At 54.8% G+C, this 26815-nt stretch overlaps 1 protein-coding gene across 3 annotated transcripts in view; it reads left to right on the forward strand.

Moving 5' to 3' along the window:
* Positions 1-25319, forward strand: part of MKNK1 (MAPK interacting serine/threonine kinase 1) — a 43506-nt gene extending 18187 nt beyond the window's left edge. For 2 of the 3 annotated variants that reach the window (XM_051999800.1, XM_051999801.1), the window contains 10 exons: positions 970-1067; positions 3210-3289; positions 4952-5025; positions 6368-6472; positions 10349-10404; positions 16058-16153; positions 21445-21639; positions 22328-22492; positions 22988-23031; positions 24067-25319. In XM_051999800.1, the coding sequence (XP_051855760.1) occupies positions 970-1067; positions 3210-3289; positions 4952-5025; positions 6368-6472; positions 10349-10404; positions 16058-16153; positions 21445-21639; positions 22328-22492; positions 22988-23031; positions 24067-24295 (1142 nt within the window). In that variant the 3' untranslated portion in view covers positions 24296-25319. The remainder of the gene's footprint in view (positions 1-969; positions 1068-3209; positions 3290-4951; positions 5026-6367; positions 6473-10348; positions 10405-16057; positions 16154-21444; positions 21640-22327; positions 22493-22987; positions 23032-24066) is intronic. The other variant, XM_051999802.1, reaches the window with a different exon arrangement.
* The last annotated feature ends 1496 nt before the right edge of the window (positions 25320-26815 follow it).

Raw genomic sequence — 26815 nt, forward strand, 5'->3', positions numbered from 1 at the left:
TCTGGGGAAGCAGTTTGGTTAGGGTTAATTGGACAGAGGGGCCTCCCCTTTGTTTCATTCCATTAATGACGGTAATCCCTGAGCACTTCTGGCCCTGCTTCCCCGCTTTGTACACAGACCAGAGAATTGATTTTTTTCAAGCTGAGCCTTCTGTTATTTAGACAAGAATAACCTTCCTCCCCCTCACTGTGATTGGCTGTTGCCAGAGACTAACTCCAGACCACTGAGTCCTTTAGGAGATACACATGACGTCATCTCGAGCCCCCAGTTTAGGATGCGAGCTGGATCGGGGCCACGGGTGCCCGCAGGGCCCGCTTCGGCTCACGCGCCAGGCTTTCGAGAAGCGTTTCCCTGCCCACAGGCCTTGCTCCTTCAGCAAAAGGGATCAAGGGCTTCCTGCTAGAAAAGGGCATTTGTGCAAGCACAGCTGGGGTTTTCATGAGTCAGAGTGATAAAAATCTAATTGTTGGTAAGAAAGTTCCGCTTCCAAGTAAGGATGCCCCAGGAGGTACAAATTAGAGAAGAGAGGACGTGGCAGACGCGGGGGTCGGCGAGCCTGCTGGGCCTGTGGAAGGCAGCCCCGGCTGCTCCTGCTGCTTGTGGGGGTCAGCGTGTCGCCCTGCAGGCGGGCCCGGTCTGACTCGGGGGCTGCAGCGGCACCCCCAGACGCCCTGCCCGTCCATCCCTCTGTCACCGCCAGGCTGTGTGTTTGACAGACCACCAGCCCTCCTGGCATCTCAGCCACGTCGTGGCAGACTGCACAGTCTGCCCGTTAAAGCCCAGCTACTACTGGTCACCAAACCAGGCCCCTCATGTTACAGATGAGGAAACCGAGGCAGAACCGGCCCCAGGGGCCCGCCAGGGGCGGGATTTCATCTTTGGGTTGCTGCTGCCTGAGGAGGAGCTCGGCCCGAGGGGGAGTTCCCGCCCGTCCACCGGCTGACGGCCTTTGCTCTGTGTCCTTGCCAGATTTATACAGACTGACCTCCGAGCTGCTTGGAGAAGGCGCCTACGCCAAAGTTCAAGGTGCTGTGAGTTTGCAGAATGGCAAAGAATATGCAGTAAAGGTAAGGGTTCCCACAGGCCTAGGTGTGGGTTTGTAAACAGGCTTCTAGCCGTTATTGGACCAGCCTCTGCACCCTTTGACAAATAAATGGACTTGGGGCAGCCAGATGGCTCAGTGGATGGTGCCCCAGCCCCGAAATCAGGAGGACCTGAGTTCAAATCTGGTCTCAGACACTTAACACTTTCTGGCTGTGTGACCCTGGGCAAGTCACATAACCCCAACTGCCTCGGGGGGGGAAAAAACAAAGAAAAACAAATGGACTTGGGGCAGCTAGTTGGTGCAGTGGATAGAGCACCAGCCCTGAAGTCAGGAGTTCAAATCTTAATACTTAACACTTCCTACCTGTGTGATCCTGGGCAAGTCACTTAACCCCAATTGCCTCAGCAAAAAAAAAAAAAAAAAAAAAGGAAAAATGGACTTCCTGTACCTCCTCCTATAACTCATTAGCCCTGCAGAGGAAGGTTTAGGTGAACAACAAAGTCTCGAGTCAGGTCGCAGAGCGCTGACAGGCAGGTGAGAGGCGTTCCGACAAGGAACCGGAAACCCTAAGGTTCTCGTCGATGGGTCAGTAAAGGTCCTAGCTCTGATCGTGCTCTAAGAAACGAGGACCGGGCTGGATTCAGAAAAGCCAGGGGAGACCTCTGTGAACTGAGGCAGAGGGAAGGGAGCAGCTGGGAGCAGTTTATACAGGAACAGCAGCATCTTTGTGAAAATGGGAAAAGCTCTGAGGGACTCAGGAACTCTAAGGGATACAACGACCACGAACGATGCAGTGAAACATCTCTGGACATGGCTAATGGGAGAGTTTGTTTGGCTTGACTGAGTGTTTGTCATGAAGGATTTTTTGTTTGTTTTTTGGTTTTGCCAGGGTTGAGGTTGGGAGAGACAGCTGGAAGGCAGATAAATATTTGTTGTGTTCTTTTCATTGTAAAAAAAAAAAAAAAAAAAAGGAAAGAAAGGAGAAAAAGAAAGAAAGAAAAAAGAAAGAGAAAGAAAGAAAGGAAGGAAGGAAAGAAAGAAACAGTAGTCTTGAGATTCTTATCAAGTTGTTTAACCAAAGGGGAAAGAGATGTAGGGTGATAGCAGGATTAAATGGGTCAAGTGAAGGCTTTTTTGAGAATGGAGGAGACATAGATGTATTTATGAGGAGTAGACAGGGAGAGATGGGAGCCAAGTAAGAGAGAGGAGAGGAGAGGCCGTCTTCAGGCTTAGTGGGAGAGCATAGAGAGGTGAGAAATAGGCATGGGTGACCCAGGAGGCCAGGAGGTGGGGAGAGCAGAGGGAGGAGGAGGGGAGAAGACGGGTGTTCTCATCATGACTTCTGCCAAGAGGAAGGGGCCGGGGCTCCCCCTGTTCTGGCCTCTTGTTCTGGTTTCTGATTGGGCCTCCTGCCTCTGGCTCCTCTTCCCTCACCTGTTCTCCCGCAGCCGGCCCAGATCTGATCACAGCATCCCTGGTTTAAGAAAGCTCAGGGTCCCCCTTCCCCCCTCCCCCCGCCCCGCCCCCGAGACAGCCTGGCGCTTGCAGCCTTTCCCGGGCTTTCCTCTGGTTCTGTGCTGCGCCCCCGTCATGTCTGTGGGTTCTGAGTGTGCCGGGAGCTGCCGGGACGCCCGCCTGTCTCTCAGGCCCGCGTCTGCCCTGAGGGCTTTGTCGTGGCTCATCCCTGTTGTCGCCATTGTGCTCTCCCTCCCTGAGTATGTCTCAGAGCCTCTGGGCGGAGGCTCTGGAGGGGCCCAGGGACCCTTCGCAGCTTCCTATTTTTAATGCATGAAATAAAATAACGAGGACTCCAAAGGAAGCTGATTTGGTTGCACTTACGTAGAAACACCATCCTCAGACTCTTTTTAAACCCCAGTCCCTAAGCCTTGCCCGGGCTCTCCCTTGGGGCCAGGAGACTTTTGCCTTCTCCTCCATGTCCTTGTCTCCCGGCACGTGGGCGAAGGGATCGAGGGCGGAGGGGAGACCACAGCCGCCGTGGGCAGAGGGAGTCCTTTAGGGTTCGCAGAGCCCCCTGCCTCTGCTGCAGCCGGCCTCGACTCCAGCTGGCCAGCCCTTGGCTCCGTCCGGCTGCAGCGTCCCGGCCGCCTCGATCCCGAGCCCAGGCCCGGGGGCTCGGGCCTGACCAACGCCCTTCTTTCTGCAGATCATCGAGAAACAAGCCGGACACAGTCGGAGCAGGGTGTTTCGGGAGGTGGAGACGTTGTACCAGTGTCAGGGCAACAAGTGAGTCTGAGAGCAGCGGCTGCCCCTGCCGCGGGTCGGGGGGAAGTGGGAGCGACAGTTTCCCAAGCGTCTGACAGGCAACTTTCCGTCCCGGGAGCTCCCTAACGCTCTGAGCGTCATCCCTGGGGAAGTGACCTGCCCACAGTCACGAGGCTTTGGAAGGCCAGAGACGGAGGCGGGTCTCGTCCCTAGAGCAGCTGGTGCCGCTGAAGGACCGCGCCTCCTTCCTCGGCCGCAGGAGTTACCCCAGTGACTGATTTGTGCGGCAAACCCTCTCGCAGAGGGGCAACCCTGAGCCCCGGGGCCCATGCTCTGCTCACACGCCCGCCCCCCCGAACCGTTTGGGGGGAGAAGCGGTTTGTGAGGGCCCTCGAGAAAGGGCGTGATTTATGGGAGCGCCAGGATTACTGCACGCCCGCGTCCCCGGTCCGTCTGTGATCAAGGGCTTCAGGAGGGCTCATGTGTGCTGTGCTTGTTCCTTTCTCAGACTTTGACCAGCACTGATTATGCCGTCCTGCCTTGTAGCAGGTGTGTGTGTGTGACTGTGTGTGTGTGTGTCTGTGTGTGTGTGTGTGACTGTGTGTGTCTCTGTGTGTGACTGTGTGTGTCCATATGTGTGTCTGTGTGTGTGTCTCCGTGTGACTGTGTGTGTCTGTGTGTGTGTGTGTCTGTGTGTGTGTCTCTGTGTGTGTGTGTGTGTGTGTGTCCTGTATCTCCCTACTAGATTCTGACCCGCCCCTCTCCCTTCTTCAGCCTTCTCCCCCCCCCCCCCGTGCCCATGGTCAGGGGCTCCCCCCTGCCCCCCGATTCTGTCGTTCCCCTTCATTCTGGCGCCAGTCCCGTCTGGGCTCCTGCGTCTCCTCGAGGGCAGGGGTGGCAGGTGCTGAGCCTGGCACACCGTGGCCATCCCCAGCCTCGTTAGGAGGCCCGCCCCTGTAGCTCCTTCGGCCGGCGTTGGAAACTCCACGCAGCTCGTTTCGCTCTCGGAAGGACGGGGGGAGCGCCCCCTCGCCGCCCCTCCCTGGCCCAGAATCCAGGCCGGTGGTCGGTCTCCCCGCTGAGCTACAAGACGACCTTGTTGGCAGAGCGTGTAATGCTGGGCAGGCGGCGAGTGTTCACCGGGGAGCGCTACAAGTACCGACGGCCGCGAGCACCCGCTCTTTCATTAAGCAGCACTTAGCGGCGGGGGCTGGCGGCGCCACGTTCAGCCCCCAGTCTATTTGACAGATGTTTCCATTTTCTCCAGGCCATGTAAATACTGCCCCGTGATTTATGGGAGAGGAGGAGGGCAAGTAATTATTTTATACTTGCCTCCAGGACACGCGCCTCCTATTCCACGTTATTAACCGCAATTGCTTACCGTCGGCCGCTCTGGGTTTTCTGGGCCCTGATGTGACCGGGACTTTTTATAACCCTACCTGGCGGATTTTCGGGCTGGGGTTTGACAGCACGGGCTTGGCGGGAAAGCACGGGGGACACAACATTATGGAAAGATAAGGTGACCCGGAGCCGGCGCGCCCCCCGGCCCTGCTAAAGCGCCGATTCCCGGCCAGTTTGCCCATTCCAGCTTGAGTTTTGACCCGCGGCAGGGTCTTTGCAGCCATAAAGGAGGGTCGCTGCCATTTTCCCCATCGTGTCTTTCTTTTTTCTCTTCCCTTTCAGGAACATTTTGGAACTGATTGAATTTTTTGAAGACGAGGCGAGGTTTTACCTGGTCTTCGAGAAGCTGCAAGGAGGTACTGCTGCTGCCGCGGGCAGCGATGATCCATCACGGCTCCCCCGGGCCCTGGAGGATTCTGGAACGGATGAAGGACTTTAGGACTGCCCTTGGTTTGGGAGAAGGGGGGGGACAATTAACGTTTGTGCAGCTTAAAAGGCAGCCGTTTGCATTCCATAAGCGCCTTTTCATTATAATAGGAATCGCATATAGATAAATTTAGTCATCAATTTCCCAGTCCCCTGCTTTGACAGACCCACCACTTAACAGAATTAATTATGGGGTGGGAGTTGTTGAATGCGCTGGCGATGCCAGAAAAACCCACTGGAGGAGGGAAGAGCCTCGTTGCTCGGGGCTCGCTGCCAAGGCTGAGCGGGACCAGCAGCGTGCCAGCTGCCAGGAGGAAGCCGGCCCTTTGGCCGCCATCTGGCCCCGCTGCCACGGGAGCGGCTCTCTGGAAGCCAGCTGCTCTCGCCCTCGCCCCCCTTACTCTGAGCCCCTCGGGGTGCCCGAGTGAGAATTAGCAGAGGTGAGAAGGGCTGCGGTCCGCCCCCGGGCGAGCTGTTTTTTGTGGGAAGCTTCCGGGCATCGAGCTGACCTCTCAGGCTTGGGCCGCAGCAGCCGAGCGACTGGCCACCAGTCTGTAAACTTGCAAGGGCAGTGACACTTCCCGACCCAGGCGTCCTCGGGGACGTCAGGGGGAAGCTGAGGCACTGAGGGGGGCCGCTGGCTGCTGTCACTCAGGACCTGGGACTTGTCCTCTGGCCTCTGGCCCCCTACACAGGTGCTCGCTGCCCTCCCAGGGGCCTCTGCCAGGGTCTGGGCCAAGGCCGAGGCGGGAGGGATAAAGGTGTTGGCTCAGCCCCCCATCGTGGGAGAGGTTTGAATGGTGCTGAAAGGGAACCGGTCAGCGCCAGCCAGAGACCGCAGGAACTCCAGCTGAATCCCTGTCCGCACAGAGAGCCCCCCAGCCCCACTCGGCCCGGGAGCCTGGGCTCTGTGCCCGGTGGGGGGGGGGGGCCCGGGCCTTCCCCAGTCAGAGACGTGACTCAGCACAATGCCCCGAGAGGTGCAGGGGAGGAGGGACCGCAAACAGGGCTCTTTCCCATCTTGTCCCGGATCCTGTGGGAGGGGCTCGCTCCGGTATTTCCAAAGGGAGGCCCTCTGTGGCTGGGACGGGGCCCGCCCTGGCAGCTCCTCGCATTAAAGGGGCCTCATTCTTCTTGAGCTAAACTGAGCCATGGTTGGGGACGTTGGGCGTCCATATCATCGTCGTCCCGGCGCCGACAGATCCCAGCAGATTGTGACGTTTATCACCGAGTTGTTTGGCGCTGACGGGTCCCTTATCTCTTTCGCCAAAGGTTCGATTTTGACTCACATCCAAAAACGAAAGCATTTCAACGAGCGGGAAGCCAGCCGCGTGGTCCGCGATGTCTCCTCTGCCCTGGACTTCCTGCACACGAAGGGTGAGTGCGCGGGCCTCCGGGCGCTCGTGGCCGGGGCTCTCCGAGGGCCCGGCCCGGCCTCACTGCCTGGCAGACGTGTGGGGGCGCGGATGGGCGTTCTGGAGCTAAGGGGGCCCAAAGGCTCTTCTTTCCTTCTCTCTGCTTAAGCGCCTGTGACCGGGGGAGTGATCAGAGGGCAGTTACAGTTGTGGGTAACTCCCCCCACCCAGGACCCAGCGAGTGGCCCGTACCCCTTCGCAGAGCCCCCTGTCGGGGAGAGCTCTTGGGGCCCCCTCAGTACTTGGGGCAGCTGTGGCCTCTTCGTTCACACAAAATGCTCTAACCAGGAAACTGGCGCGTCTGGGGCCCTGGGCCGGGACTTTCTCAGACTCTTGTGGGCCGCCCCTGGCAGCCCCCCCGCCCGGGCCTGGGAAACAAGAGAGCCCGGGCATCCGCAGCCCTCGTCCTGTAAAAGGCGCGCCAGCTTCTAACGTGGCGAGCGTTTGGGGGGCCGGTCGTCTCTGGCATCGTGCTCACAGACACGGCCCGGGCTTCTCGCGCACTGGGCGCAGCCTTCTCTCAGTCGGCTTTTGTTTCTTAAATGGCTTCCATCCCCCTGTCAGAGGTTCTTGCCCTTGGCTGCGCTGAGGAGGGAGATGTGGCTCAGCAGCAGATCTCACAGACTGACTTGGCGGCCGAGGGGGGCAGGGCTCGGACTCCATCGGGGCACCCCTGATGTCCCCCAGGAGGCCTCGTCCCAGAGTCCTCCCACCCGCCACCTCCACAGCAGCCCCTCGTCTGGCTGGAGAGAGGAGATGGAGAACCCCGGCCTCCTGCTGTGGGCGGGGAGCTTCCGGTACACACAACAGGGGAGGGTAGGGGGGAAGTGTGTGTATGTGTGGGAGTGTGTGAGAGTGTGACTGTGTGTGAGCGTGTGTGTGACTGTGAGTGTGTGAGAATGTGTCTGTGAGTGTGTGTGTGAGTGTGACTGTATGAGTGTGTGTGTGCGTATGTGTGTGTGTGACTGTGTATGTGAGTGTGTGTGTGTGAGCGTATGTGTGTGAGTGTGTGTGTGAGTGTGTGTGACTGTGAGTGTGACTGTGAGAATGTGAGTGTGAGTGTGTGTGCGTATATGTGTGACTGAGTGTGTGTGTGACTATGTGTGAGTGTGACTGTGTATGTGAGTGTGTGTGTATGTGAGCGTATGTGTGTGAGTGTGTGTGTGTGAGTGTGTGTGACTGTGTGAGTGTGAGTGTGAGAATGTGTCTGAGTGTGTGTGTGACTGTGTGACTGTGTGAGTGTGACTGTGTGTGTGACTGTGTGAGCATGTGTGTGTGACTGTGAGAATGTGTCTGTGAATGTGTGTGTGTGTGTGACTGTGTGAGTGGGTGTGAGCGTATGTGTGTGACTGTGAGAATGTGTCTGTGAGTGTGTGTGTGAGTGAGTGTGTGTGAGTGCTGGGGAAGGGGCGCGTGTATGCACAAGCACTGACCAAGGGATGGCTGAGACCGGGCTGTAACAGCAGCAGGAAAGAGCCATTTACAAGACAATGAAATCCTCTTCCATTCCTGACACTGGAGGCTGGGGACTGTGTCACTGTTTTCTGGACGTCCCACACCCAGAACATCAAACATTTTCCCCCTCTCCTGGGTTCAATCAATTAGCCGGGAGAAGGCAAAGGTTCAGTTCCCAAACACTGGGCCCTGGGGGCGTGGCCTCCTTTGCCAGGCCCCAGGGCTGGATGGAGTCATTACAAAGTCCCTCCTGGTTCTGCCCTCATGGAGCCTTATAGTCAAACAAAGGAGCATTTATTTAGTGCCTCCTGTTTACATTCTAAGAACTTCACAAAGATTATCTCATTCTATCTTTACAACAATCCTGTGAGGTTTTTATTATCCCCATTTTTCAATTGAGGAAACTGGTAAACAAGTTGAGGGACTTCTGTCCAAGGTCACACAGCTAGGAGGTGTCTCAGATGGAATTTGAACTCAGGTCTTCCTGCCCCCAGACCCAGCGCTCTGCCCCCCGAGCTATCCAGCTCCTTGGAATCATGGGGGAAACGGACCTATTATAATGATAGATGCCTTTGTGCAGTTCCGAGGGAGGCACAAAGACTGGAGAGCGCGCGCTGGGTCTCGGTGGGCTCCCCTGCGGCCTCAGCCGTGCGCACACACCAGCCTGCTTCCAGCCTCTCCTTTCCCTCCTTGTCCACGTCCTCCCCTCGGTGACTCACAGGCCGGACGCTGGGGTGGTTGGGGGCAGGATCTGCACCTGGGAGAAGAATGCCAATGAGCGGGTGTCTGAAGAGCGGCAGCCGTGATGAATGGCCGCGGCTCCGCATCCAAGGGCTGGGATGTGTGTGGGGGGCCCCTGCCTGACAGAGATTTACAGCGTCTCCCCACCTGCTGCTGTCCATCCAAAGTGGGTCACGCCTCCTCAGGTGCCCGGTGGGGGGGCCCGCTCCGGCCAGCTTCCAGGTGTGTGCCGGGACCGAGGGGGCAGCCGCGAGCGTCTCAGGAACTCTCGCTCCCTCACCACCCGCCTGCGCCATCACATGATCCACGAAGTGGCTGAAAAACGATTGCCGACTGAGCCTCGGAGCTTGATAAATAACTTTACTCTGCAAAGATGGATGGGGCCTCCATGGTCAGCCTGGAAACAAGGTCTGTACTTTTAAAGCACTGGCCACGCTGCAGCAGAGCCTCTGGGAAATCGGCGGAAGGCGGGCTGCTGCCCACTGGTTCTCGACGCTTCCGGCCGGGGGTCCCTGGCCCGTCGCCCGGCCCCGGGAAGGTGGAGGCGAGGCTACCCCCGCGCTTTCGGAAACATTAGCCATAATGGGAAAGTACTTTCCCTTTTAGAGCTGCACCGGTTGCCCAGCTCCATTTGGGCAAATTGGAACTTGGTTGCTCTGGGTTTTCATTCAATTAGGTGGCTTGGATGAAGTGAGCCAGCTCTGGGACGCTCCCCGCTGGCGAGGGGCACTCACGGGTGTGCAGGGACCACTTTTTGGGAGGGAAGGGTGCTGAAAAGCGGCGGTACCAGGGCTGAGGGGGAGGAACTTCTCTAAAAGGAAGTTGTGTTTCCAGTTGGCTTCCATGACAGTGATGGCAGGCCGGCCTGCTGCCTCTGCTTTAGAGCAGGTGACCCCGGAGACCCCTGCCCACCCACATCCTGGATTGTGTTTGGCTCTCATGCGGAGAGAGCTCAGCCGCCCTGAGCTGGGAGTCAGGCCCCCGGCCTTCCGGGGCGCCTTTGGCAGCCCTTGTAGCCGGCCCACGATTAACATTGTCCCAGGCCAGGAGGCTCCTGCGGGAAAGAAGGGTCTTGGTTCTGTACCAGGAGACGCCAGAGGCCTTTCTTTCCGTGTCCCCTCAGACAGATCCTCCCCCGAGCAGCCAGCTGGTTCTGCGGCCACAGGAGGGGAGGGGAATTAAGCGAGCCCTAGGAGACTTGTTAACACTTGGTGCACTGGAAATTCAGGGCATCCTGCGTGGCGGAAAGCTTTGGCTGTGGCCATACAAGAAGAAATGAGGGGAGGCCGCGCTGCTCCCCCGAGAGCTTCTAAATGAGGACCTAATTACCACGGCCGCGCCGTTCGGAGCACTCGGGGCTGCCGGCTCCGACTGCCCTCGCTTTGTCCTCCCTCACGGCGGCGCGCAAAGGCGGATGGCTGGAAGTCGGTTGGCTGTGGAGGCCGGGCTTCTGCGGGCTCCCGAGTCAGCCGGCCCTCCCGGTGGCCCCGCTTACTTCTGTCTCCTGCAGCTCGTTAATTTTTTAATGTACCATAATTGGGAATTAATCTGCGAGCAGCAGCATTTGAAAAAAATTAATTGTGTGTGGAATGTCTAATAATTGTTTGCATCTTAACCATTTCTTCCCCTCCCTCCCTTTCAGGCATCGCTCACCGAGATCTGAAGCCGGAGAACATACTCTGTGAATCCCCCTCAGAGGTACTTCGGGGCCTCCGTGCCGGGGAGGGGGGAGCCTGCTACTGGCCCCGAGAGTCCGGGAGGAAGCTCGCCCCGTGTGGCGCCCCCCTCCTCCTGCTCACTCTCAGTAGTGGGGAGGCAAGCTGGTCAAGTTTTAAAAACATGTCCGATCTGCACAAAATAGATGCTTTCTGAGGTGGCAGCTCGAAAACCCTTCCCAGGCTTTCTTCCAGAAAGAAAACCTGAGTCTGGTCGGAAGCATTTCCTTGTGTGTTTAGGGCTGTAGGCCTGATAGATCTGGTAGATATAGCCCTGCCTCGGTACCAAGATCCAAATTCGAGACCTAAAAAAAGAGAAAAAAGAAACAAATGCAAGGCCCGTCTCCTGGGCTATCGAGGTGACTATTGGGAAGGTGCTTAACTTCGGTTTCATCATCTGTGATATGGGGTGATATTAGTGAATCATCTCCTTCCCAGACTTGTCTGATTACAGCAGTAAAGAATAACAAATCAGTGCATCATCTTTCTATTTAAGTCCTAGCTCCAGAGGATTGCTTTCATTTCGTGCTGTAATTTAAAAGCTGAAAATCAGAATCATAGAGTTGCAGAACCGAATTAGATCTCCAGCTTCTGGCCAGCTTTTATCAGGGGGATGAATCCTGTCATCAAGTGGTTATTCAGCTTCTGCTTGAAGACTGCTGGCCTGGGGGACTTCCCACCTCTCTAGCCAGTGATTAACTAGGAGAATAAAGGTCCAGATCCCAGCCCCAATAATAGCTCACAATAGCAGAGAGCCACAGCTAGAAGTGAACATGGAGGCAGTGGATCCGAGCCCCTCTTCCCACAAGTGGAAAAACTGAGGCTCAGAGGAGAGGTAAGCGGCAGAGCCCTCATTCTGGCTCAGGCCCTTGGCCTTCTGGGACCCCACCTGCTTTTTGCCCCCTTTGTCTGGAGCTGAAATCTGTGTCCTCATAATTGTCACTGATGACCCCTGATTTTGCCCTGTGGCCAGACAGACCCCGCCTGGTCCCTCTCCCATGTGACTTCTTGCCTGGGATATTTAAAGAGCAATCCCACAAACCCATAACTCTTCTCTCCAGACTAAATCTCCCTGGTTCTTTGTGCTAGAGCTCATGGGGGATGATTCTTTAGTGTCCACCCTAGGGATCCTCCACCTCGTCACTGGACGTTACATGTTCAGGTGACAGGGGCTAATCTCTCTGCAGTTAGGCCTGGGTGGACTCCTACACTGTGCTGTTGACTCATCCTCTAACGAAGACACACTGATTTCTAGCTGTTTTCTAGTACTTGTGAAACCAGTTTTTTTCATCCACTTTGGTCCAATGATGTAGCCTGTAGGGATTTCTTTTGAAAAAGTAATCATTTATTGATAGCTCGTTTTTTACGTCACCAGAGTTTCTCCCAATATCCTTTCTTCCCCCCTCCCAGAGATCATAACAAATATTTTTTAAATTATAGTTTTTTATTTACAAGTCATATGCATGGATAATTTTACAGTATTGACAATTGCCAAACCTTTTGTTCCAACTTTTCCCCTCCTTCCCCCCACCTTCTCCCCCAGATGGCAGGTTGACCAGTACACGTTTAATATGTTAAAGTATAAGTTAAATACAATATAAGTATACATGTCCATACAGTTATTTTGCTGTACAAAAAGAATCAGACTTTGAAATAGTGTACAATTAGCCTGTGAAGGAAATCAAAAATACAGGTGGACAAAAAAATAACATTTTTTAAAGAAAAATAGGGAAGAAAAAAAAAAGAAAAACCCATGAGTACTATCCCAAAAGTCTGAAATTAGAACAGTCCTGCTCCTCTCCAGGGCTCTTCTGCCTCCACAAAGGATGGGGGAGGGATCTTTTCTGCCTTTTCCCTGCAGCCAGGATTTTGCTATGTCATTGAATAGATAGTTTTCCTGGTACTACTTCAGGTTTTCCTTCTCTTTGTACCAAATTGTCAGTTTTCCGGGCTTCTCCAGAATCATCACCTTTGTTTTCTCTTACAGCTCAGAAAGAGTAAATTTCATTCCATTCCTGTTCCAAACTTTATTTGGCCATTCCCTAGTAAATGAGCATTTTCTCCATTTCCTTTTCTTTGCTAGCACAAAATATGCTAGCAAAATTTAAATTTGGGGGCGGGGGGGGGGTGGGGGGGGGAGACTTTCTTCTTATCAATGACCTTCTTGGGAAAAGAAATCTCGACATTTTAGTCACTCGGTGTAATTCCAAATTGCTTCCCAAAATGGTGGCATTGATCCACAGCTCCACTAACAATATACCTGTGTGCCTTTTTTCCCATCTTCTGTCATCTTTGCCATTTTGTTAGGTGAGACTTCAGAATTGTTGTGATTTGCATTTCTTTTGTTATCCATGATTTGGAGCATTCTTGCATATTATATGGTTGTTAATAGTTTGCTGTTCTTTTATAATTACCCCTATCCTTTGATCACTTGGCTTTCTGAGGACAACTTTCTGAGGTCATTGGCTGTGGAGTTATCTGGGCCTTGTAACATGAATGCCTCATGGCAGCGAGGTGCTTTCTCTTTAGCTTTACTTATCTTGGATGTTGGATTCCCTGGTAGACATTTTTGTTTTGACCTTTCTGCTCCGAGTTCCAGTGTGACCTTGGACACTTATTAGCAGTATGATCCTGGGCAGGTCAGTTAATCCCAACTGTCTCTAAAATAGAGTCCCTATTTTTGGTTAATTTATTAACTAAAATTAATTATTTATTTAAATTGAAATTAATCATTTTCAATTGAATCTTTAGTATTTTTCAAATTTCTAAAAAATTAATTTTCAATATTCGTTTCTGTAAGACTTTGTGTTCTAAGTTTTTTCTCCCTGTGTCCTTTCCTCTCTCCTCCCACTTCTCCAAGACAGTAATTAATCTGATATGGGTTAAATATATGCAGTTCTTTTAAGCATATTTCCATTTTCATCATGTTGTACAAGAAAAATCAGACCAAAAGAGGAAAAAATGGGAGAAAACAAAAAACCAAAAAATGAAAATTGTATGCTTTAATCCACATTCAGTCTCCATAGTTCTCTCTCTGGATGTGGATGGCATTTTCAATCCCAAATCTATTGTAATTTAGCCCTAAATCTTTTTTTCTTTTCTTTTTTTTTTTTATTATAGCTTTTTATTTACAAGATATATGCATGGGTAATTTTTCAACATTGACAATGGCAAAACCCTCTTTTTCAACTGTTCCTCCTTCCCCCCACCCCCTCCCCCCGTGGCAAGCAGACCGTACATGTTAAATATATTAAAGTATATGTTAAATACAATATATGTATACATATCCATAAAGTTCTCTTGCTACACAAGAAAAATTGGATTTAGAAATAAGGTAAAATTAACCCGAGAAGGAAGTCAAAAATGCAGGTGGTCAAAAACAGAGGGAGTGGAAATGCTATGCTATGGTCCACACTCATTTCCCAGAGTTCTTTCCCTGGGTGTAGCTGGTTCTATTCGGTATTGAACAAATGGAACTGATTTGGTTCATCTCAATGTTAAAGATGGCCAGGGCCATCAGAAGTGATCCTCATATAGTATTGTTGTTGAAGTGTATAATGATCTCCTTGTTTGCTCATCTCACTCAACGTCAGTTCATGTATGTCTCTCCTAGGCCTAAATCTTAAAAAAAAAAAAAAAAAAAAAGGCATTTTCCCCACCCCCGCCCCCTTTCCACTTCTCTATAAAATGGGGGGATTGGCGTCAGTGGAGATCCCGTCTCGGCGGGGGTCCCTGGGATCCCGGGCTCACGCCCAGCCTCTGCCCTCATTGGAACAATAACAGTCCCATAATTCCCACCTAGCTAGCACCTTACGGTTTTCAGAGCCCTCCCCCCACCAGGTGGGCCTTTGAGGACGCTCCGCTCCTTTTGAGGAGGTTGAGTGCCTTGGCCAGGATGGCGGCCTCCAGCCTCCGCCTCCCTCCCAGCCTGTTGCCCTCGGCCTCCTGCATCCCCTGCCTCTCCCTGCCTTGGCTCTTGTCTTCTTCCTGGGGCTTTGTGTTTGTGGGTGGATCTTAACGGGAATGACTTCCCAGTCAACCTTTCTCCCAACTAACTTCCCTGAAGCACAAACCAGGCCGCCAGTAAGGCCAGTCCAACGGAACAGGTGGCACATTTAGAGCCGCTGGTTTCTGAGCCGAGGAGCGAGGAATAAACACCTCGGCGTCCGTCTGAAACCTGCGGCACACGTGGCACTGGTCTCCAGCTGCTGTCGCCTTCCTTTGCATCATTAGCAGCTGGAGGGGGGGAGCGTTCTCGCAGCACTCCTGGTCTCATGGAAGGGCCCTCGGAGGCCCATCAGGAGCCATTGCCCGCGGTCACGCAGGCTAGACATGGTCCCTCCAGGATTAGAACTCGGGCCCTTGGCCTCCAGGCCCGGCGCCCTTCCCCCGCCACGCTCTTTGAGTCAGACTCTCTGCTCTCCCCCAGGGCTCAGTGGCCGAGGTCGGTGCCCATCTGCACCCTCTCTTTTGATGGCTTTGCGCCTGCTTTCCCTCAGAATCATGACCCTTTTGTCATCAGCATCGTGGTCTCCCTTTGGCCATGGGAGCCCGCCCTCCTCGCTTTCTCTTACAGCGCAGCCATGGCCGCAGCCCACCCTGGGCAGAGCCAGCCATCTGCCCCCGCAACAGCTGCCTCTGACTTTGCTGCCCTTCTCCGCCAGCCTTTGCCCTCTCTTCTGTTTCTGGGTTTCCCACAGTTTTTGAATCGGGTTTTCTTGTCCCCTTGAAAGGAGGTCACCTTTTCCAGGGCCGGGGCCGGTTGTGGATTCCGTCCCGCTAGAGCTGAGGGAGGATCCGCGAGCCCTTTGCCCCTTGGGCGAGGAGCCAGAGCGGCCTTCCGGTGCCCCCCACCGTGCGACGGCCTCCCCCTTCTTGGAGGAGTCGGGCGGGGGCTGGAGGGCCGGCCCAGGGCCTTGTGGAAAGAACTCCTGGGGTGTGGGGGAGAAGGGCCTGCCCAGGAGGGGGCGGGGGAGTGTGTCCCCTCAAATGGTCAGTGTGAAGGGGCAGCTGGGGGAGTCATGGCCAGGCCGCTGCTCCCAGGAGTTTGGCAGAGATGGGGAGACCAGAGGCAAGGGGGGAATGGACGGGGGAAGCTGCCTTGGACTGAGCAAACCTGTCTGGGTTTGTGGACAGATCAGAGGTGGGGCCAGGGACCCTGAGGGAGAGAGGGACCTCTGGATCATGGCCCTGGAAGAGATGGGAGGGCTGGGGTCAGGATGAGGAGAACAGGGGCTTCATAACTGGGGGGATGCGTGTCCTGTGGGAAGGTGAAGATTGGGGCAGGGAGGAAGCCGGCCTTGGACGGCATCAGTCACAGGCTTTTCTGCCTGTGGAGCTGGGCACGTCCCTCCCCTCCCAGCACTGACCCTGTGTGGTCCTGTGACCCCCGGAGCTCTGGGGCTTCTGAGGGAAGCCGGCCTGGGGCGCTGAGCTGGTCGGGCCTGGGATCTTCCGGCATGAGGCGGGTCAGGGCGGGCCCCGGCTGGGACTCGGGGAGACGTGGGTGTGAAAGCTTCTCTTGGCTTCCGTGCAGAAGCTTCTCTGGCTCTAGTTGGGCCAGAGTTTGGGGTGACCAGGGCTGGGCCCGGGAGAGGCCGCCGCCGGCGGTGACCTCGCGCTCTCGTCCACTCCAGGTGTCCCCAGTGAAGATCTGTGACTTCGACCTGGGCAGCGGCGTGAAGCTGAACAACTCTTGCACCCCCATCACCACGCCGGAGCTGACCACGCCGGTAAGTGTCCTGGGGGCCAGGCCCGGGGTTGTCATCCCCTTTCCCTCCTCCCACTACGGCCATCTTTGGGGAGCACGTCCAGGCAAGGTGCTGACAAGGCAGAGGAAAGCACCGAGGGGCCGGAGGCCGGGAAGGGCCTCTTAGTGCCTTCTAGGTCCGGGTCTCACCCGCCGGTCCTGTGCTATTGAAGCCGGCGGGCCGGGCTCTCAGTCAGGCCACGAGCATTTATTAAGCCTTTTCTGGGTGCCGGGCTCTGTGCTCAGGGCGGGGGTGCAGCTACAAGCAAAAAGAGAGCCAGCCCCTGGCACCGCCCCCGGCCCCTGCAGCCTCTGGCCGACCCTCCCTCTTAGCTGGGGCCGTCTCCGGCCCCCCTCGATCCCAAAGGGGCCGGCTAAGCGTGTCCTCAGCGCCCAGCCCACGAGCACCGTGTGGCCCCATGCTGGGGCTGGGGACATAAGTAGGGAAAAAAGGAGCTTCCCATGAGGGTCGGGGGCAACAGGAGTAAGGGAGCGTACTTAGGAAGGGAAGGCACTCGGGGGGGGTGGGACGGGCGGCCTTCGTGGGGAAGATGGTCCTTGAGCAGGAGGGAGAGAGCAGTTCTGCAAGGGGGAGGCAGGAGGAAGGGGCTTAGTCAGTGACCTGAGGCCCCTTAGGAGCATCCGAAAGGAGAGTCGCGGAGACAGTGGCTGCAAAGGTGGATGGAGGCAGGTCCTGAAGGGCCAGAGTCCTTTGTTTTATTCTGGGTGTGATAGGGCTGCTGGGCGGGAGGGGGGAGCAGGGCTGGGGACCCCAGTCACTGCAGCTGAGGGGAGGATGGAGTGGAGGCAGGTGAACCATAGAACCAAGAAGTCCAGGCGAGAGCTGAAGAGGCCCTGAACTAGAGGGGGCTGTTTTGAGAGGTGAGGAGGTGCTGAGTTATGGGGGGCCATGTGAGGAATGAGGAGGCCCGAGCCAGAGGGGGGCCATGAGATGGGGAGAAGGAAAGGGAAAAGTAAAGAAGATAAGCATTTAATAAGCACCTGCTGTGTGCCACAAATGTTTTGTTTGATCCTTATAACAATCCTGGGAGATGGTGCAGTTATTTATCCCCATTTTACAGATGGGGAAACCAAGTTAAGGTGAAGTGACTTGCCACAGCTCCTCAGTACCTGAGGCAGGATTTGAACTTGGACCTTCCTGACTCCCTGTGCTCTGTGTACTGTGGTAGCTGTGGATGGGAAATGAGGGACAGGGAAGAGGCTGGAAGCCTGGGAGAAGGGTGGAAATGGGGCAGTTTGGGAGACAGCAAGGTCTGGGGGGAGGATGGCGGCTCCCAGTGCAGACCATCAGCAAGCCCCTCCCCCTGCAGGCCGCCTCGGCTGGAGCTGGAGGCTGGCCTAGAACACCGTTGTCTGCCTCCTGGAGGGGCTGCTGGGAGGGGCCTAAGAGTCCTCGAGACACATTTCTTGTGGAGGTTCTTCTCAGAGATTTTCCAGCTCCCTCATTTTCCCCCACATATTTAACAATGCAAGGGACCCGTCGTGTGTCCCTGTAAGAAAGCATGGCTGACCTGGGTCTCCTCGGGTTACCTTCTCCCAGCAGGAGCTGTGATTGCCAAAACCAAGGCTCCCTTTGGGTCCTCCCATCTCTCATCACAGAGGCTGCTCATTGGGGGAGTTGCCTGTCAGCAGTTTCCGAGGGCCAATTGTGAAATCAAGGGTGTCTGGAGTGGGGGCGGGGGGAGCTGTACTGGGGGGGGGGGGTCTAAGCTTCCTTCTAGCTTCAGATCCTGAGAGACAGAATAACCAAATACATGGGACGTAGATAATATCATTAAAAAAATAGATAACCCTCATTGGCAGCTGCTTGACATCTGAATAGAGTCTCAGTTTGGTCTGGCTTTGGTCTAAATACAAGGATGCCCCCAAAACAGAGCCTTTGGTTTGTGCAAAGGCAGCATCTCAAGGCCCCTCCCAGGAGCAGCTCATTAGGGCTGTTTATGGATTGTCCACTGATGCTCCCAGAGGCCGGTGTCTGTTTTGCCCTTTTGCTGAATCCAAAGCTCTCCTGGTATATAGTCAGTGCTTAATAAATGTTTGTTGGCTGACCGACCTTGGGAAGATGTGGAGATCTTCTTCATGTAACTTGAGATCTCAGATTACTTGTATTTTCAGGTTATCAGGTTTCTGATTTTTCATCTTCTCAGAAAAGCCCCAAACCATTTCTCTGGGTTTTTAACCAGGATCACATAGTTTCTAGTAGAGCTTGAAGTCTGTACATGTCCTCCTCCTCTTCATTTCCAGTTTGTTTCATGATTTCCCTTGAGCTTCAAGATCTTTTGTCTTCCAGATAACATTCTGTTATTTTGTCTAGCTCTCCATAGTGTCTCCTTGGTAATTTGATTGGTGTAGCATGAAATGTGGAAATAAACCTAGGTTCTATTTTCATTACATTAGCCTGGTCCAGCCAAGAGCACTGAGTAAACCTCCAATTCTTTCCTTTCTTTCCTTTCTCCCTCTCTTCCTGCTACTTTTCCTTTCTTCTCTTTCTTCCCTCTTTCCTTTTCTCCTCCCTCCCTCCCTTCCCTCCTCCCTTCCTCCTTCCCTCCTTCCCTCCTCTCTTCCTCCTTCTCTCCCTCCTTTCCTTCCTCCCTCCCTCCCTCCCTGCCTTCCTCCCTCCTTTCCTTCCTCCCCACTTTCTTCCTCTCCCCCTTCCTCCTTCCAGGAGTGGTCCATAGTCATGTCAATACAGGTATTTAGTAGAGACCAACTTCAAAGAAACTGAAGACATTTTGTGTTGGTTTAAGTGGATGTCTCTGTCTCTCTCTGTCTGTCTCTCTCTCTCTCTCTCATTTCCTCTTGGATTTTGCTGTTTCTGCAGAGAAATGCTGCTGCTTTTTGTGGTTTCATTTTGTATTCTGCCACTTTACTGAAGCTATTTATTGTCTGATTCTGTAGGATTTTTTGTGTAAAGTGTTATCCTCGGCAGATAGGGATCATTGTCCCTTCTTTGCCCACCTTTATGCCCTCTGTCTCTCTAGTCCACTTGCTAGAATTTCTAGTTGTGTCAGATGGTAGGGAGGGCAAAGGGGGCATTCTTGCTTTACTCTCCTATTTATTGCGAAAGTTTCTAATGTTTCTTCTTTGTGTAAAAAGCTCTGTCGGTACTTTTTATCATATTTTCAAAAGGCCTTTCGATTCCTTTGTCCTATAAGGGTTTTAGTATAAATTAGTGTTTCCTTTTTCAGAGGCTTTTTCAAGTGAATTATTATTATTAAGTTAGTAAGCACTTACTGTATACCAGACCCTGTGTTGTCCACTGAGGATACAAACACAGATCAGAAGCATGGTCCCTTCCAGGAGTTTGTGGTCTAGTAGAAGAGGAGACAAGGCATCAAGAGGGGAGGCTGCATACGTGGGACATGGCTAGAAAGGACCAGCCCATGCTATAAGGCTGATTCTAGACAAAACAGAGACCAGAGTCCCAAGGCTAGGACCCAACAGGAAGGCAAACTGTCATTTAGAAATGGTTGGGAAACCTTATTGAAACCTCTTGAGAGAGTCGCATCACTTGGGCCAATTTTGTTTTTTAATATGATTAATCTATGTGTTCCTTTCCTAATGTGGGTCAACTTTTACCTCTGCTCACAGAAGGGAAGAGAATGACGTCTGTAAACTGTAGACCATGAGCTTGGTTCCCATTCCTTGGAATTCTAGACTACATCAATAATTAATTTATCTAGACTAATCATTGATCTAGACTACATCTAAGAAAGACTAGTCGGAACAGCGAGATGGCACGATAGTGCATTGACTGGCCTTGGAGTCAGGAGGACCTGAGTTTAAATGTGACCTTAGACTACAATTGCCTTTCCAAAAAAAAAAAAAAGAGGAGAAAGAGAAAGAATGGTCATTGATGGACCTTTGTCCCTCCAAGGATCTGTTTTTGTCCCTGTGCATTTAACAGTGACTTGGATAGAAACATCACTGCCGTACTTATTAGGGTTGCAGGTGACGGAGTTGGGAGAGAAAGCCAACACTTTGAATAATATAATCAGGATCCAAACAGATCTTGCCAGACAAGGATGTGGGGAAGAATCCAGTGAGCTGAAATAGAGTCATATCTTTGGGCTCAAAAAATCAATTTACTGCCCATCAGTTGAGGAATGGTGGGATAAGTCATGGTCTGTGAAAGTACTAGAATATTATTATTCTATAAAAAATGATGAACAAGCTGGTTTTAGAAAGGCCTGGAAAGATTTACATCAACTGCTGCTAAACAAAACAAGCAAAACCAGGAATACATCGTACACGGTAACCGCAAGATTGTGCCCTAATGGACTATGAAACACTTGGTTCTTCTCAGTGGTTCAGTGATCCACGGCAATCCCAATAAATTTTGGATGGTAAACGCCATCTGCCTCCAGAGAAAGCACTATAGACACTGAATGTAAATCACACATTCTATGTTTACTTTTTTTTCTTTTTCTTCTGTTTTTTTTTTTCCTCCTCTTGGGTTTTTTTTCTTTTCTAATTTTTCTCTCCCAAAATGATTCATAAGGAATTTTTTAAAAAATATATACATGTATAACCAAAAATAATAACAATAATAACACTAAATCAATTTACATATATATGATGAGAAGATGTGACATCAGTTCCTCTGAAAAAGATCTGGGGATTTCAGTGGTCCATAAGTTCAAAAGGAATGGGCAGGATATTATAGTAGCCCCAGTGCAGTCTGAGTATCATGATCATCCTCTGGTCATGGGGGCTTGTGGGATGGTCTGAAGTCTGGTGCTCAGCTCTACTCAGTACTGAGTCATAGGAAGGATGCTATTAAGTTGGAGGTTGTCCTAAGGGTGAAGGGCGAGGGAAGATTGGCTGTTCAGCTTAGTCCAAAGGACTCTCAGGGCTGCATCATGAGAACAAGGTTCTCTTTGGTCCCAGAGGCACAGACCGGGGGCAGTGAGAATGGGGTAAAACAACTCAATTTGAATATCAGGAAAAGCTTCCCTGTGATGCTCAGAGCTGTCTCCAGAAGCAGAGGTTTGTCCTCTGGGAGGCCCCCCAGCCAAGTTCTCCTCTGGGGAATCCCTGTAGCCACGAGTGCACTGCTGACACGAGGCAGGGAGCAGAGAAGAGGGGAGGACGCAGCGGGTGCTTTGGGGTGGGGGGGATTCGGTGCACATACTATGTTTTCAGAATGTCAGGCTTGCTCTCTGTGTGTTCTGTGCCCAGTCCCGTGCTCTGTGTGCAGTAGGCGCTTAATATGTGCTCATAGTCCTCCCTGCGTCTCCCCTTCTCCTCCAGTGCGGCTCGGCTGAATACATGGCACCTGAGGTGGTCGAGGTGTTCACTGAAGAAGCCACTTTTTACGACAAGCGCTGTGACCTCTGGAGCCTCGGGGTGGTTCTGTACATCATGCTCAGTGGCTACCCGCCCTTTGTGGGTCACTGTGGCACCGACTGCGGCTGGGACCGGGGAGAGGTCTGCCGAGTCTGCCAGGTGAGGCGCAGCCTGAGTCCTGGGGTCCCTGCTGCGGCACTTTACAGGGTGGGGGCCCACGTTCCCCGGCAGGAGCTGCCCCCGGGTCCCTCCTGCAGATGGCAGCCCAGACCAGGCTCTCTGTCACCCGCCGGCCTGCCCGTTCACAAGTTTCCCCGTGCTTGCCACCCAAGGTAGGCCGGGCGAGGGCGGCCACTGAGGCATCCGAGGAGGCCTGGCTGAGTGGTGTGAAATAGGAATGTTTTTAAAAAGCCCAGGTGAGCACGCAGCCAACCCTGATTAAGCTCCTGCCCTGTGCCAGGCTCTGTGCCGGCCTTCCAGGGGATCCCTGTCTGAGTTCGTCAGATCCGATGGCGTCCCTAGACTCGTGTGGGTGGGTGTGATTTTCTCTGCTGCCCTGGGAACCGGCTGCTCCGGAATCCCCATTTTGCAGATGAAGAGGCTGAGGGTAGGAGGAGTGAGGAGGTCACCCAGTAAGTGGCGGAGGTGAATGTGAACTTAGGCCTGCGGGACGCCATGCTTTGTACCCTCGGCCTCTCCGTCTCCTCGGAGCCTCGGACGCCCGTTGCCCTCGATATCGGAGAAGGCTCCTCATAGCCGGGCAGAGAACGCAGTCCCACGTGAGACCCCGCTTCCCCTCGGGCCACCGGGGCAGGGGCAGGAAGGTCAGCGGCTCTTCTCTCCCCAGGACAGGCTGTTTGAGAGCATCCAGCAGGGGAAATACGAATTTCCCGAGAAGGACTGGGCGCACATCTCGCCGGAGGCCAAAGATCTCATCTCCAAGCTTCTCGTGCGCGACGCCAAGCAGCGGCTCAGCGCCGCCCAGGTCCTGCAGCACCCCTGGCTGCAGGGGGTGAGTGCCGAGGGGGGAGGGGGGAGGGCCGAGGCCTGACTCTCCCCTTCTTAGCTGTGGGACCCTGAACACGAGCTCCTTGGCCTGGGGGCCTCAGTAAGACCAGAGAAATGCACTTGATGGCCACCCGGGTCCTCTCTGGCGCTAAATCCTGTCATGCTCTGAATTTGAATCTAGCAGAGTCCCTAAGTGAAGCAGTACCTCCGTGCCTCAGTTTCCTCATCTGTAAAGTGGGGCTCTGGTTCTTAGACTGTTCACAAATGGAATGTCGCAGTTCCTTCACCAGGAAGGGGAGCGCCACAAAAGTCACCATACCCATTTTACAGATGAGCCAACTAAAGCTCCCAGAGAAATCAGATAAAGAAGTGACCCGGCTCAACTTGCATCGGGGCCGGAGCTCGGCCCCCTGTGCCCAAGGGCGTGTAGTGCCCGCCAGGTGCTGGGGAGGAGGGTTGCTCAGTTCCTTTCTGCAGCTCTCTGTCCTTGCTATTTCAGCAGGCTCCGGAGAGGGGATTGCCCACGCCGCAGGTGCTCCAGAGGTAAGGAGGCCCGGAATGGGCCCGAGCGTGGTCCCCGCCCCTGGTCTCACTGGGAAGTACATGGGGCAGGGTCCCAGATGTTGAATGAGCTGCCCCAGCTCTCCCCTCTTCCTCGGCACTCAATGCCCAGGCCTGGTCCCGCGGGCATCCCTCACTTCCTCTCTGACCTAGTGTCCTGAGGACTTCTCTAGGTAACAAGGGGCAAGCCGGCTCAGCCCCAGGTCCCAGCGAGGAACCCATGGGAGCCAACCGGAGGGGCTCCTTCCTCTGCCCCCCTTCCTCTCCATGCGGCTTAGGGAGCTCCCCACCCCTGTCAAATGTGCATCCACTGTGCACAGCTGAGAAACCTGGATTCACCCCCAAACCTGACCCACGAACGATTCCTCGGTGATCCCCCAGTGGCTCGGAAGGCTGGGGGCAGCGGGGCAGTAGGAGGTCTGAGACTGATGTCCCATCACGCTCCTTCAAGCCGGTGCCCCTTACCCTGGAGGTCAGCCTCCATCCCCTCAGCGTTGAGCATGTTTAGACACTCCCTCCCCCAATTTGTTCCTTAATACTGAGCCACCCCGTTTCTGGAGAGGGGGCAGGCCCAGGCTGCCAGGGTTCCAGGCCTAGGGGCCCCTGTACTTCTGGAGTCCAGGCTTTCCCCCCCACAGACCCCAGAATGCTTCTGGGCTATTTCCAAGCGTCCTTCCCCCACTCCCACCCCCAAAGGACTTGGATTTAGCTTCAACAGCAGACAAGATTTTAAAAATTGTAGCTTATGCTTCCTGGACACTGCAAATCCTTGAGGATCCCAGAAGGAGCCTCCATTCTAATACGGCACCCAGGAAGGAGGGGGGGCTGGGAGCTCCTGGGTGGGGAGGGGGTCCTAGCAGAGGAGGCTTCCCAGGATGCTCCAGGCCTGAGTACCATGCAGGGGATGCTTGCCCAGGCTCCCGGGGAAGGCCTTGGCAGCCGGATGCAGGCGTTCTGGGGTGCCGTGTGGCGCGGGGGTCCTGCCGGAGACGAGCTCCCCCTTTTTCTGGCTCTCAGGAACAGCAGCACCAAAGACCTCACGCTCTTTGCAGCCGAGGCCATCGCCCTGAACCGGCAGCTCTCCCAGCATGAAGAGCACGAGCTGGGGGAGGACCAGGAGGCCCTGAGCGAAGGCTTCTGCTCCATGCGGCTCTCCCCCCCCTCCAAGTCCCGCCTGGCGCGGCGCCGCGCCGAGGCCCACGCTAGCCGCCATGGAGAGCCCGAGCCCCGCCGGGAGGCCCTCTGACAGCGAGCCGCCTCCGCGCCACTCACCTCCGCTAATGGCTCCCAGGTGGGGAGGCCGGCCGGCCATCTGCCCTCCGCGTCCGCCCGCCTCCGTCTGCGCAGATGCTCCCGAGCACAATCCATCTCCCTCTCCCCCGCCTCCCCCTTCTGGTAATTCTGCTCTTCCCCAGGGGGCCTGGAGAATGAAGCTTTCTCCAAGGGGGCTGTCATCGGAAAAGATAACAGTCACTTGTCACTTTGACTAATAGGGTCATTTCTTCTGGCTTCTGCATTCGGCACGAGCACCAGAGCCGCTCGGAGCCAGGTCCGGAAGGCTTGAGATCCAGGCCGGGCCTCTCCCTCCCTTCCCCCTCACCGTGGCCCGGCCTGCTCCCGGGGAGGGCTGGGACCCCCTCCCCTGCCCCCCACCCACTCAGGAGCGGAAGCAGAGGCCATGGCGGCCGTCTGATTTTCCGGTTCAAGAAATCAGCTGCATCTTCCCACTCTGAGCCCGTCCCCAAGCACGGGAAGCGCTTATCTCGCTGTGAAGGAACTGAGAGGCCCCGGCCTCTCCCCCGTTTATTTGTACTTGCTGCTAAACTCCTTCCCAGAAGAAGGAAGCCCCCTGCCAGCCTGCCCTCCTGGCCAGGAAGGCCGCCTAACCCGCGCGACGGGCCCGCGGGCGCTCCCTGCAAGCCGGGCCCGGCCGGTTTCTCCCCGGGACGCGCGGCTTGATTTAAGCTTCCCCCCCTCCTCAGCGACTCCGTTTTAAAGTAGGATTTGAGACATTTTCCACCAGACCATCATGGCGGCCGGTATTGGCTCCCTGGGGAGCGCGGGTCTGTCGGGGGGCGTCAGAGGGAGCCGGGCTGGGGGCATGAGGTCCCCCCAACAGCCTCTGGAAGTCCAGCTGCCGGTGGAGTTTTATGTGTTGTGCTGTGTGGATGACTAGCATGAAGAAATATAAAGAAGCTTATTTAAGGCTTTTATACACTGTGACAGTGATGTTTTGAGCTATTGTTTTAAATAAAATTATTTTAAGTACAGTTGGAGCATCCTCCCTGCTGCTTTAAAGGCTCCTCCAGAGACAGGGGTGGGTCGCGGGCAGGGACACGTCTCATGTTCGATGCCCTCCCACTTAATCATTTACTTGAATTTTAGTTCCAGGCGCTTGCCTGGTCTGTGCGAGGACTGGATTCTGGGCTGGGGGGCACAGCAGGAACCTGCCACAGCCCCTGCCCTCCAGGTGCTTCCTGTCTCTCGGGGGACCCCGCTCGTACAGGACCGAGCACGAGCCAAGGTGGGGGCCGTGATGGGGGGAGCGAGCAGCCGGAGGTCCGGCAGGAAGGTTCGTGGAGGAGCCGCGCGGAGCTCCCCCTCGGAGGGAGAGGGGCTTCTCTCATTGAATAAGAAGGGGCTGGGCCTGGAGGGAGGCCCAAGTCTAAATCCATCCTCAGACGCTCGTGGGCAAGTCCCTTGGCCATTGCCTCAGTTTTCCCAACTCTGGGATGGGCGTAATAATAGCACCTCCCTGCCGGGTGGATGGCAAGGGTCAAAGGGGAGCCGGTTTAAAAAGCATGATGTGGATGCGGTTTTGTGAGGGAGTTTTGTGTCCCGCTTCCTAAAGCCCCGACCCCGGGCGGTTAAACATCCCGTCCTAGCGGAGAAGCAACGAGCTGGGATCCCGAGGAGGTGGGAACGGGGAGTCCCCCCGCTCTCTCACCCTCACACGCCCTTAGGGAACCTAACACTGGGCACGCGCCCGGGACCACGTGGACACTTGCTCTGGTAGGTAGGTGACTCTTTGCCACCTGCTCTCACTCTGCCCCAATCACAACACAGTGGTCACAGCCCCCGCTCCTCGGGGGGCCGGGGAGCCGAGCCAGGCGCCGTCAGCAGTTCCACAGGACTGAGGGGTCTCCTACCTCGCCGAGAGCCCCCCACTGTCTGCGGCCCCCCGCAGAATGTCCCTGGCGGCCCACCCGCGTTTCTGGGTCCGATTCACGCGTCCATCCGGGTCCAGAGCGTTCATTCTGGCTCCCACCAACGGGCCCCTTCCCTTGTCCCAGCCCCGATTGCTGGGCCTCCGGGTTGTCGCCAGCTGCCCCCACACACACACCCCAAAGCCTTATTTTACAGTCTCCGGGCCCCTCGGCCAATGTCGGGGGAACTACGAGGCCTTGAGTTGGAGCCCCACGTTCTCAGGCCCCGGAGCTCGGATAGGAGCGTGCGCCCGGCCCCCACTTCCACCCCACCCGGTGGCTGGCAGCTGCTTCGATCCGTAAAACACCTACTAAGTGCCAGCCTGGGGAGCACTCCGGGCACAGACTGCTGGTGGCCTCTGCTGAATAAATAAAAAATATTCATTAGTTATTAAATATGGATAGATAAATATAGAAGTAAGTGTAATATTAAATAAATATTAATTAAATGGACAAGAACTTGCTCCCCGGCTTCCCCCATAACTGGCCAGCCTGTGCTTGAAAACCTGGGATGCGGGAAGCTCTCCCTGGCAGGCCCCACCTGACTCAGCCTTCCTCCA

This window comes from Antechinus flavipes, chromosome 4 (genome assembly GCF_016432865.1).
Source record: "Antechinus flavipes isolate AdamAnt ecotype Samford, QLD, Australia chromosome 4, AdamAnt_v2, whole genome shotgun sequence".
Classification (NCBI taxonomy): domain Eukaryota; kingdom Metazoa; phylum Chordata; class Mammalia; order Dasyuromorphia; family Dasyuridae; genus Antechinus; species Antechinus flavipes.